The sequence below is a fragment of the Sciurus carolinensis genome, chromosome 7 (genome assembly GCF_902686445.1).
Source record: "Sciurus carolinensis chromosome 7, mSciCar1.2, whole genome shotgun sequence".
In the NCBI taxonomy this organism is placed as follows: domain Eukaryota; kingdom Metazoa; phylum Chordata; class Mammalia; order Rodentia; family Sciuridae; genus Sciurus; species Sciurus carolinensis.
In genome coordinates, this window is record NC_062219.1 from 147767596 (window position 1) to 147779670 (window position 12075).

General features: G+C 41.7%; 1 protein-coding gene across 1 annotated transcript in view; it reads left to right on the forward strand.

The window, feature by feature from the left end:
* The window catches only part of Cap2 (cyclase associated actin cytoskeleton regulatory protein 2), a 134468-nt gene that overhangs the window by 117682 nt on the left and 4711 nt on the right, over positions 1-12075 (forward strand). Inside the window, exons 8-11 of the mRNA XM_047557760.1 lie at positions 2047-2236; positions 4415-4587; positions 5787-5910; positions 6001-6083. Of these exons, the coding sequence (XP_047413716.1) occupies positions 2047-2236; positions 4415-4587; positions 5787-5910; positions 6001-6083 (570 nt within the window). The remainder of the gene's footprint in view (positions 1-2046; positions 2237-4414; positions 4588-5786; positions 5911-6000; positions 6084-12075) is intronic.

A 12075-nucleotide genomic window follows, 5' to 3' on the forward strand; every position in this document is an offset into this window, starting at 1 on the left:
CTTAAGTTTTCTGACTTTCTTAAGTATTTCTTTTTCTTTTTCCCTTAACTTTATTTTATTAATTTATTTATTTGTATGGGGTGCCGGGGATCAAACCCAGTGCCTCACACGTGCTGGGCAAGCACTCTACCACTGAGTCACAACCCCAGCCCAAGTTTCCTGACTTTATAAAGTTGAATTGGCTTATAATTTCTTATCATAGATATACAGTTCTACTTTAGGGTTTAAAAAATAATAAAATATGTGTATGTATTTGTGTATATATATATATACATATATATCATTTGTTATATGTTTTATTGTCTCTATAGTTTATACATGTGTATGTGTATATATTGTTTATATGTAGTTTTTATTGGTCCTTTCTATGTGTGACAAGAGGATTCCTTTTGACATAATTACAAAAACATGGAATACAGTCAGTTCTGATTCAGTCCCCAGCATTTCCCCTTTCCTTCCCCTCCTCTTCCTCCCTGTTCCCTTTCCTCTATTCTACTGGTCTCTCTGCTATTTGCTTACAGTTATATTTTTTTTCAAAGTGTTTTGTGGATGTACTCGATGGTGAGACTCACTCTGGTATATTCACATATATGCACAGGAATGTTACGTCAGATTCATTCCACTGTAGTTCCCTATCCCAGCCCTCCTCCCTTCCCATCATTCCCCTTTGTCTACTTCATTGATCTTCTCTTCTTTTTAAAATCCTCCCTGGCATCACCACCCGCTTTGGGTTAGCTTCTGCGTAACAGAGAAAACATTGGACCTTTGACTTTTTGGGATTGGCTTATTTCACTTAGCATGATAGTCTCCAGTTCCATCCATTTAACAGTAAATGCCATAATGTCTTTCTTCTTTATTGTTGAGTAACATTCCATTGTGTATATATATATACCACATTTTCTCTATCCATTCATCTGTTGAAGGGCACCTCGGCTGGCTTCAGCTTGGTGTTGTGAATTGAGCTGCTGTGAACATTGATGTGACTGTGTCACTGTAGTATGCTGATTTGAACTCCTTTGTCTATCCTATAGTTTTAAGCACTTTGAGAACATTTTTTATAGGATCCTTCGTGCATACTAAACAAGAACCTTCCTATCGGAAACAAAGGTTGCACTTCTCATAGCAAAAAAGATAAGCATGAGCCCAGCCCTTTCTCAAGAAGGATCTGGTTTTCCACTGGTGTCTTAACAGTCTGCCTTCCATGTGCCCTTTGCTAGTCTTTAGGTTTATTACCTAAGGATGACCTCCAGGTCTGACAGTCACCCAGATCCCGTATGGTCTTTGTTTGGGGGTCAGTTTGAGGCATGCGTATTTGGAAAAGGATTTCCAAACAATTCCAATATTTCTCTCTTGAGCTGCTCCAATAGGTTCAAAATCAGTCAGGTACATGGTGCACAACTATACACCTATACACTATACACCTATAGTGGCTTGGGAGACTGAGGCAGGAGGATCGCAAGTTCAAAGCCAGCCTCAGCAACTTAGCAAGTCCCTAAGCAACTCAGCAAGACCCTGTCTCAAAACAAAAAATAGAAAGGGTTGGGGACGTGGCTCAGTGGTTAAGCACCTCTGGGTTCAAGCTCTAATACTGAGAAAGAAAAAAAAAGTTCAGAAACATTAGGAACCATTGGTTGTTTTTCACCTCCCCTCCCTCTTGTCTTCTCTCTCCTTGGGGGTTGCAGTTTCCAGTGTCCATGTAAAGCTAATTTTATCAGCTGGACCACTTTTTCCCTTAGGATTCTGAGTTGGCCAAGGCCCAGTTCTTTTCCTATCCTGAGCCTTGGACGTGAACTTGTGAATATGGCCTTGTTTGCCTGAGTTGGCAGTGGGGCTCCTGGACATGCAGATTCTACTGACAGTCATATCCCCAAGGCGGGTTCTGCCGTGATCCAGGCTCCTGAACAGACCCGTGCAGCACCGACGCACCTGTGGGCCCCTGGGGAATCCTCAACCCCACCCACTCCCTGGCAGCGGGTTCTGGGGAGGCCTGGCGATATCCCAGCAGGGCCCCGTCTCAGCGCAGCTCCCCTCTCCCACCTTCCACAGGGTCCTGTGGCCTCCACGGCATTGGCACTTTCTGTTCTCTCTTCTGGGCCTGGCCTCCCACCACCGCCTCCTCCACCGCCCCCTCCAGGACCACCTCCACTTTTTGAGAATGAAGGCAGGAAAGAGGAGTCCTCTCCTTCACGCTCAGCTTTGTTTGCCCAGCTTAACCAGGGAGAAGCCATCACCAAAGGTGAGCCAACGAGACCTCGAAGCTGTGCGCCTTTCCCTCTGCCTCCGGGAACACCATCCTGTGTCAGTCAGCTTGTTGTCATTGTGACAAAACACCTGAGTAGAACAACTTAGCACGGGAAAAGTTTACTCTGACTCAGAGTTTCAGAAGTTCAGGTCATTGTTGGACAACTCCGTGGCTTGGGCCAAGATGAGGCAGAACATCATGGCAGAAGGCGTGGCAGAGGAAGACCACTTGCCTCCAGGCAGTCAGTAAGCAGAGAGTCAGAGAGAAAGGAAGGGACCAGGCCAGATATAGTCCAAGGCCAGGCCCCGGGTGCCCCACCTTCTCCAGCTGTGCCCCATCTGTCTACAGTTTCCACCAGTAATCCATAGCACTCTCAGTAGATTAATCCAGCAAATGGATTAATCAGTTGATGAGGTCAGAGCCCCAGTCATTGGTTCAAAAACAGTCAGGTACAGTGGTGCACACCTGTAATCCTAGTGGCTTGGGAGACTGAGGCAGTCCCACCTCCAAACCTTGCTGCATTTTGGAGTGGGATCTCGTCAGGTGAAGGGTATGCATGCACATATTCACTTACACATTCATGCACACATTCACAATCATATTCACATGAATGTGGACATTCACGTTCCTATTCATGTCCTTTTTAAGGTATATGTACATATGCGTATTCATACACATATTCAATTTAATGTACATGTACACATTCTTTTTCATGTCCATGTACATATTCATATTCTGCATACATGCATCTTTAGGCACATACACATGTACACATTCATATATGTACATGTTTATATCATACCAGTGTATTTGCACAGTCATACACATGTACGTGTACACCTTCATAGTCAGCACATATTCTTATTCATTTTCCTGTACATGTACATATTCATATGCATGCACACGTTCACGTTCCTGTTTACATACGTGTACATGCTCATTCATATACATGTACACATTCACATCTGTGTGCCTGAAGGTGTACATGGTCATATTTATGTACCTGTATAGTGCATGCTTATTGATATTGATAAACAGTCACACTCATTTTCATCTCTAGCAAATTCATCTTCTAGAGATTTCCACACATGGGCTCTTATGGGGACAGTCCAGATCCAAACCATAAGGATCCCCCAAGACCAGGGATGGATGAGTCATGCCACCCCCATCCCAACACAGAGGGGGCGGCACCACAGCTGGGAAGGCACCTGCAGTGTTCAGATCTAGGCAGGATCTAGGTGGAGCAGAAAGAAGAACTCAGACTCTGGGTTCTCAGTCCACCCCTGCCAGCAGCCTCCTCTAAAACCAAAGCATCAAGGTCAGGTGTGATGAAAGTGGCAGACGGCAGCACCTCTGTCCCGGCACAGTGCCCTGGCTTGCAGAGGAGCTGTCACTGAGCGCCCTTGGTCCTCACGGTGAATGGTTAATCCTTTAACAGTACAGGAGTTAAGATAGGTCAGGACCAAAAGCACATGCATTCTAAACAATAAGGTCGTGTTGCCAAAACCTTCATGCAAATTTATTTTTACTTTGCACAAGTAATAAATAGAACTTAGGGTGTAAATGCCCCTCTACGCTGGGATGGGCTAAGAATATGAAATTTTAAGTGTAGCACTGGTTCAAACTGGCTCTGCTCTCTCTTCTGAAACTCATTGACAAAATGAAGGAATGGGCTTATAACCTAAAGTTGATTCTATACTCTGATATATACTCACCCAAATGCCCTCGCTTTTTTGGCCAGTTCTGGTGATTGATTTAGCTATGAAAAAAGAAACAAACCATGAGTTGTTTTGTGGTAATGATTTGGGAAGTTGTTTTCTGGTTTGGTTTGGTTTGGTTTTTTTGTCTGTCTGTTGCAGAATTTTTACCATCCTATCTCCATAACGACAGAGTTCCTCAAGTTCAAAAGGACTCTCAGCTTCTGTCAATGTAAACTTCCATGGGGTCCCGATTCCCTTCCCCCAGCCCCTGGCAGCCACCCTTCCGCTTTGTCTACGAATTGCACTACTCATTTCCATAAACTTTTAACTAGGCAGCGAGAGACACCATTAACATGCTCAGGACTAGACTGTAACGAAAATAGCACCGCCCTGAGTTCTGGTTGTTTACATCAGGGATATTTCCCTTCGCACACGACATAAAGAAATGTGCCCATGTGTGCTGCCTCCCTAGGGCTCCGGCATGTCACAGACGACCAGAAGACGTACAAGAATCCCAGCCTGCGGGCCCAAGGACAAGCTCGATCTCCCGCCAAATCCCACACTCCGAGTCCTACGTCGCCCAAATCCTTTTCCCCCCAGAAGCACGCTCCCGTGTTCGAGTTGGAAGGAAAGAAGTGGAGGGTGGTGAGTGAGGACCTTTGACCTGTGTGAAGGCCCACCCATTTCCCAGGGTCTCGGTGAAATGCCACTGGCCAGCGTGGGCTCCCACATTCCCAATTGCTTCTGTAATCCTTTTTCTGGTTTTTTGTTTTTGTTTTTGTTTTTTTTAGTTGTAGATGGACACACCTTTATTTTGTTTATTTAGTCTTTCTATGTGGTGCGGGGATCGAACCCAGGGCCTCACACGTGCCAGGCAAGTGCTCTAGCCCTGAGCCACGACCCCAGCCCCTCGTGCATTCTTTCCCTCAACATTCTTAAAGCCTTTTATAATTTGGTAACATATACATAAGATAAAATTTACCGTGAAGCAATTTAAGGGCCCATTTCAGTGGCATTAAGGGCAGTGAAACTGTTGTGCCACCATTACCACCATCCACCCAGAGAACTCTTTGCATCTTGCAAAACTAAAACCCTGCGGCGCCCGGTGTTCAGTGATGTCCCGTCCTCCTGCCCCGTCCTCCTGCCCCAGCCCCTGGCCTCGCCGCCCCGCCGTCTGTCTCTGTGAATTCAGCTTCTCATTTCCATGAGCTTCTCGATAGGCAGTGAGAAGCCATCAACTTGTGGCCTGGGGAGCTGTGCCCATTCTGATCTGCGGTAGCGTTGCCTTGGTGCCGCTGATGGAGGCCCTGAGACAGCCGCGCCTACCACCAACACCCCCACCTTCTGGGCTCACTCTGTGAGAGGACAAACACACTTTGAAAGTGAGGAAAGCTCGTGTCCTCTGCCGATCCAGAGAGCCTCCCTGGCATTTAAGGACCAAATCCTTGGCAAGGTTGTCACGGCCTGAAAACACGCTGGGGCGTGGACCCCTGTGTGACCCTCAGCAGCCTCTCTGCCCGTCTCCTGTCTGGCGCTGCAGATTTTGCTGCAGGATTGAGACGCTGACATCAGTGTCTCCACAGCCCTCACACCCTGGCTCCAGCCCCGTCCACTAGCCAGGGTGCCAACACCCAATGTTTGCACACTAACCCTGACCCCCTTCCAAGCAGTTCCATCCATTCTCGTCATTACAATGACGAGGGAAGGCCTGGGCCTGGGCACTTGTCTGGACGGAGAACATATTGAAAAGCCATCATCCTTGCTCCATGGCCATCTCAGTATACAGTGGATTCCATTTACCTACGTAGCCTCGAACTTAATATTTGTGTCTGTTTTAATTTTAGGAGTACCAAGAGGACAGGAATGACCTCGTGATTTCAGAGACCGAACTGAAACAAGTGGCTTACATCTTCAAATGTGACAAATCTACGCTCCAGATAAACGGGAAAATAAATTCCATTACCATTGGTAGGGCAAAATGGCGGCCCTGTGGTTACTCTGATGGGTTGTATATAGGCATGCAGTAGTTGAGTAGTGGGGTTTTCTTTCCCCTTCTAGATAACTGTAAGAAGTTTGGCCTTGTGTTTGACAACGTGGTGGGGATTGTGGAAGTGATCAACTCCAAGGACATTCAGATCCAGGTAAGCGGCCCTTCCAGCCCTGCTCCACCCTGGCCGTGGCCTTGCATACACTGCCCACTCTGCCTGCTTCTCCATGTCCACCCAGAAAACTCCTATTCCTGTGCTTTCCAAACATAGCTCTGTCATCACCTCTCCTGGGGCATCCTTTCTTCTTAGCATTCGTTCCTCCTCCTCATCCTCTGAACACATCCCACTACTGGTTTACTGTCTTATTTCAAGGACAGCTAACTAATCTTTACAGCTCTGGAGACTTGCACAGGACCTGCACACAGTAGGTGTCTAATGAATAAATGTTTGGTGACTGCTGATTGGAATGAAGCAACTACTGCATGTGTAAAAATACTAAGCAGATTTCTCAGCATCATCCCAGGGAAAATTATGACGCTCTTCCCCAACCCCTGCTGGGAAAATTGGTCTTAAAAGAAAAAATTCCTCTTAAGACCCAGTGAAGTAATCAGAAAAACGCCCCGGGAAGTCAAATTGAAATTGAATTTTCAAAAACAGAAGAAAACCTCTACTCCTTTAGTGATTTTGGTTTATCCAAGTGGGATTTTACGGTGCACCAAAATCTAGAGGACATCTCACCTTTGGGCAGCTACGACTTCTGTCTTTGGCTACACTTTTCCCTATTGTTAATTATCCTTCACCATCTGATGCCTCCCAAGAATGTTTGTTCAAATTAGTTTTGGTTGCACAAATCTTTTTCTTTTTGCTGACTGACACTTCTTTCTTTTCTTTTCTTTTTAATAGTACTGAGGATTAAGCCAGGGATGCTGTACCATTGAGTCACATCCCCAGCCCTTTTTGTTTTATTTTGAGTCAGGGTCTCACCTCAAAATTACAATCCTCCTTGCCTCAGCCCCCCAAGTTGCTGGTCACCACTGAAACCTTTAGTGAGAGTCTACTGTGTGCTATATTTACACTTCACTGATGGTCATTTTAGAAGTTAGTTCTGCATGTGTCTGTCAAATGAAAATATTCCTGACTGGGCATCAGAACACCTGGGCACTAATGCCAGCTCTGTATCTGTAGCTGATAATACTAGGAAAAAGTCAGAAAAGCTATACTACATTCTGTCAGTAAATTCAGGATATCTTGCAAAATGCTACAGTAAAAATAGTACTTTATTTGAAATTTTAGAATTGTCATAAAAGTCAGAAAAAAGAAGATAATTCCTTCTATCATCACTTGTATTTAGTGATTTGTTAAAAGTCTAATCTGTGCAATAAGATGAGAAAAATAATTGAGGGATATAAAGCTGGAAAAGGAAGAACAAAGATGTCCCTATTTACCGACAAAATGATTGCCTTTACATAAAATCCAAGAGATTTAACACACTATGAAACTAAAGAAATGTTCAGCAAGATGGTTGGATACAATATCAGCATGCAAAATTCAGCAGCCTATCTTTACAATACAAATAAGTATTAGAAAATGTAATACAAAATAATATTTAAAATCACAACTGAACTGTAAGGTACTTAGGGAAAAAAATAACAACCAAAATGGGAGGTATTTGTAAGGAACACAAAAGAGATGAAAATAAGTGGACAGAAAGACGTCAGTATCAGTGGTCTCCATTTATTTAACCCATAAGTTCAGTGAAATTCAGCTGAAACATCTCAACAGGATTTTTGATGACAAATGATTTTAAAATTCATTTGGGAAACTAGTGGACAAGAATAACTGAGACAATTTGAAGTATGATGAGCAAGGTGAATGGATTCGCACACCAGATACTGAGTCACTGAAAATGTTATATTGTTGGAATTATAGGAAAATAGACTAACAAAACAGACTAGCAAGCCCTGGAATAGATACATTCATAGAAATGTGTTTTAGGACAATTGATTATCTATTCGGGAAAAATATGTACTGAATTCCCACCATACATGAAAGTAAAGCTCTGATTATGCAAAGAAATACTTTTGAACTTTGAGGATAACATGCAGAACATCATTGTGACCTCAGAGTAAGAAAGAAATTAATTGGATCAAAAAGCACAAACCAACTGGGGAGATAGCGCAGTCAGTAGAGTGCTTGCCTTGCAAACACAAGGCTGTGGGTTCAATCCCCAGCATTGCAAAAAAAAAAAAAAAAAAAAAAAGCACAAACCAGCTGGGCGTGGTAGCACACACCTGCAATCCCAGTGGCTCAGAAGGCTAAGGCAGGAGGATTGCGAGTTCAAAGCCAGCTTCAGCAATTTAGCAAGGCCCTAAATAACTCAACCCTGGTACCCTCCCGAAACACACACACACACACACACACTATAAAGAGAAGAACCAGTTAATCTAAAATCGCTGAATATCATTCAAATTAAAAAGGGGCAAAGGGAAGAATAGAAGTTCAGTGGATTAGACAAAAGGAAGGAGAGGGGATGGGGATAAGAAAGACAGTAGAAACTTTCCTGTGCTCATATATGAATACACGACCAGTGAAACTCCACATCATGTTCAACCACGAGAACGGGAAGTTATACTCCATGTGTGTATGATATGTCAAAATACACTCTACTGCTTGTATAACTAAAAAGAGGAAATAAAAAATAAAAATAAAACGATACGTTCAACAGAAAACATGATATACAAAGCTGAAAGGTAGCCACGAATTAGGGAAAACACTTGCAATGCAGATAATCGAAAAGGATTTTTTTTTTGAGAGTCCATTCACTTATTTTGTTGGCCTATGGCTAAAGTCCAACTTGAAAATACATTGAATTCATAAAATAATGCTTGTTTTCTCTTAGGAGTAAAGAGTTCTAGCAACATTAGTTATAGTCTGAATAAAGAGTTTATTTTCACTGACTTAACCTTGTATTTGGGGAAATAAAGTATTTCATCATTTTTCAAAATTAAATCTGTCATTTCAATGTTTTTTAAATAAAGCATGGGCTAATGGTTTAAATGTAGGTCAGAGGAGTAATTGTTGATTTTCCTTCATCTGAAACCTCTCAAACATTGCCTTTTCTTTTTTTTTTCCAAAAAGGATTTATATCCAGAATATATAAAGAATGGACCATGAATCAATAAGAAAAAAACTAACAATCTAATGGAAAAATGGGCAAAGATTATTACAGTAATTCAGAGAAGGAAAACTGAAGTGGTTGTATGCATATATATATATAGATATATATATCTATATATGTATATCTATATGTATAGATATCTACATATATACACCTGTATGTATGTATAGGTATGTAAACATGTATATACATATATACATATGTACATAGGTCTCTATATATACATATGTGTATAGGTCTACCACAATTAGAAATATATCTTCACGCTTACCAGATTTGGATTCAGAATGCCCTCTGCAGGGTGCCTTGAACTAAATCTCATACATATAAGTTAAGGACTTGCCTCTGTGTTAAAAGAACACGAGGACCCTGGCTCATCAGTGGTGGGCGAGTGATCTGTTACACTCTCTACTGGGCAAATTGGTACATCGAATAAAGTCCCACCCATAGCCTGTGACTAATTTGCTCTTAGGAATACATACTAAAAGAGCACTAGTTCATATGCCAGGGAGACTTGAAACGTGTTCACCGAAGTATCATTCAGAATGCCAATAAAAACAGAACCAGCTTAAAAGTCCATCAACTGGCAAATGAATACATCGTCCCAGCAGAACACTGCACAGTAGTGAAACCAAACGAACTCCAGCCACATGTATAAAAACAGGTCAGTCTCAGAAATGGCATTGAGCAAAAAAGCAAGTTACAGATAGGCAGGCGTTGTGCACTGTACCTGTTTATAAAAAGATCGAAGACGTGCAAAACAATAGCACATATCAGATATACTTCTGAGAGCTCAAGGAAGCCATGTCAGTCGCCTTAGCCAACAGACAGACCTAGTGAATCATAAACACAAAATCCAGAAGAGTAGTTACAGAAGGAAGGAGAGACGATCGAGGTGGTTTATATTAGGAAGGGGCTTCAAAGATGTTAGAAGATTTTAGTCTCTTAAAAAAAAAAAAAAAAGGAAGTAAGCCAAAATGTTATCACTCGGATGAAGCCATTGGTGGGCATTTATATACTGCTGTATTTATTACATTATTCTTTATACATTTCTATGTTTGAAATATATTGTAATATTATTAAGAATAAGCCATGTTTCCCTATATAGGAATGATAGAAATTCAGCAGTGCAATTCAGAAATGAGAGAAAAACATGTTGCTAAATACGTTTTTGAACTTTTGGATGTTCCAACCCAGGGAAGTCATTACCTATTTAAAGCACTTAATGAATTGTTTTAAAAGGACCTGCACACAATAGAAACAGAGCAGATTAGTGTTTGCCTGGGGGTGGTGTGGGGTTGCCTGTGAGTGGCCATTAGAGATATTTTGGGGATGACGGAAATGTTCTAAAACTGGATGGAAGTGGTGATTGCGCAACTCCGTGAATTTATTAAATATCACGGAGTTGTGCACTCAGAATGGGTGAATTTTATGTTTGCAGGTTTAACCTCAATAATGCTATTAAAAGATTGAAAGGAATAACTAGACCTGGACTAAAGTTCACATGATTTGACCCAAAAATCCTATTTTTGGCAAACCATCATAGGAAAATATACAAATTATGGGAAAGGAAAGAGACCCAAGTAAGTCAGGGGAAATTTTTAAAAATTTTATGGAGAAATGGGTTTGTGAAAAACTACATTAGACTAGAAGAGTAACTCAGTGGTAGAGCCAGAGTAGTTGCCTGGGCAAGCTCACATGTCACCTGTCACTCAGCAAAGGAGCTCTTTGGCCCGGCTCTCCTGATAAGAAACACTCTCTGTTCTTAAGGTATTCACAGACTACTGGGGAAAGACATGTATACAATGTGTTCAAATACGTCATTAACCAAAATGCTGTGGAAATTACAGTTCTTAACATACCAGGGCTATTTTTAAATTTTTCCTATTGCCTTTTCCCATACCAAGGACATTTTTAGGATTTTGGCATACTCTAGCACATATAAATATAAATACAATGTATCTGCATGATGCACTTCCTGTAAGCAAAACCCTCTAAGAGACAGTGACAAGTTACCGCTTTCCTCTGTTGGCCTGGTATTCACAAGCTCTGGTGAGAATGTAAATGCTCTACATCATTATAAAACAAGCAAATCTCAATATTATGAAAACATTGCTGCTGACACATTGTTGAAATTCACACATATGTATTATTATTCTTTTATTTGTGGTTGAGCCCTGTGCTTACCTGACCTTGAACTACCTCTGCCTTTATTTTATCACTGAGGTTCAGTTCCAACTCAGTGTCCAGTTTCTATGGAGAGGGGAGAAAACAGAGAAGTACGGCAATCTGACCAGACGCACCCCAAGGAATTCTTTACATCACCTGCACCATCAGCAGGACTTACTCCTTTGGTGTGCTATCCAGCCTTTTCTTCAGGGTGAAAGAGGAGATGCCTTTATCGCTATAATTACCATTACAAGGAGGAAAATTATAGAGTTGTAATGTAGTCTTTGTGGGCATTATGCACCTGTGTGATTTGGGGTCATTTTCCTGAAAATTGATTGTTCGAAGAGAAATTTAAAACCGATTAGAATTTTTACAGCATTTACTATTTGTAAACAATACCAGGAATTAACCTCCTCTTCTGTACAGTCCTGTTTATCTATATAATGAGTGTCCCGAGCTAAGCCCCCACTTTTGGCTCCCAAAATGAATACACTCCTAAGTACCTGGACACTCATCTCATTTAAACTTTGCATTCATCCACTGAGATTTTTATCCAGCAAAGGACTTACGTGAAAAGACTTGTAGTGTTTCTTACTTATTCTTAAATTCAGGAACAATCTACTCAGATTCTGCTCAAGAATAATCCTATTCTTAAGTGTTAGCATTGGTTCTTATTTAAATTCCAGTTTCATAGATATTTGTCAAAACTAAAATTTTTAGCAAATGAAAGCAAATGCATCTCGTTTCTTTTATCATGAAATCAAATACATGGTTCAGATCCACTTACAGGTGTTGCAA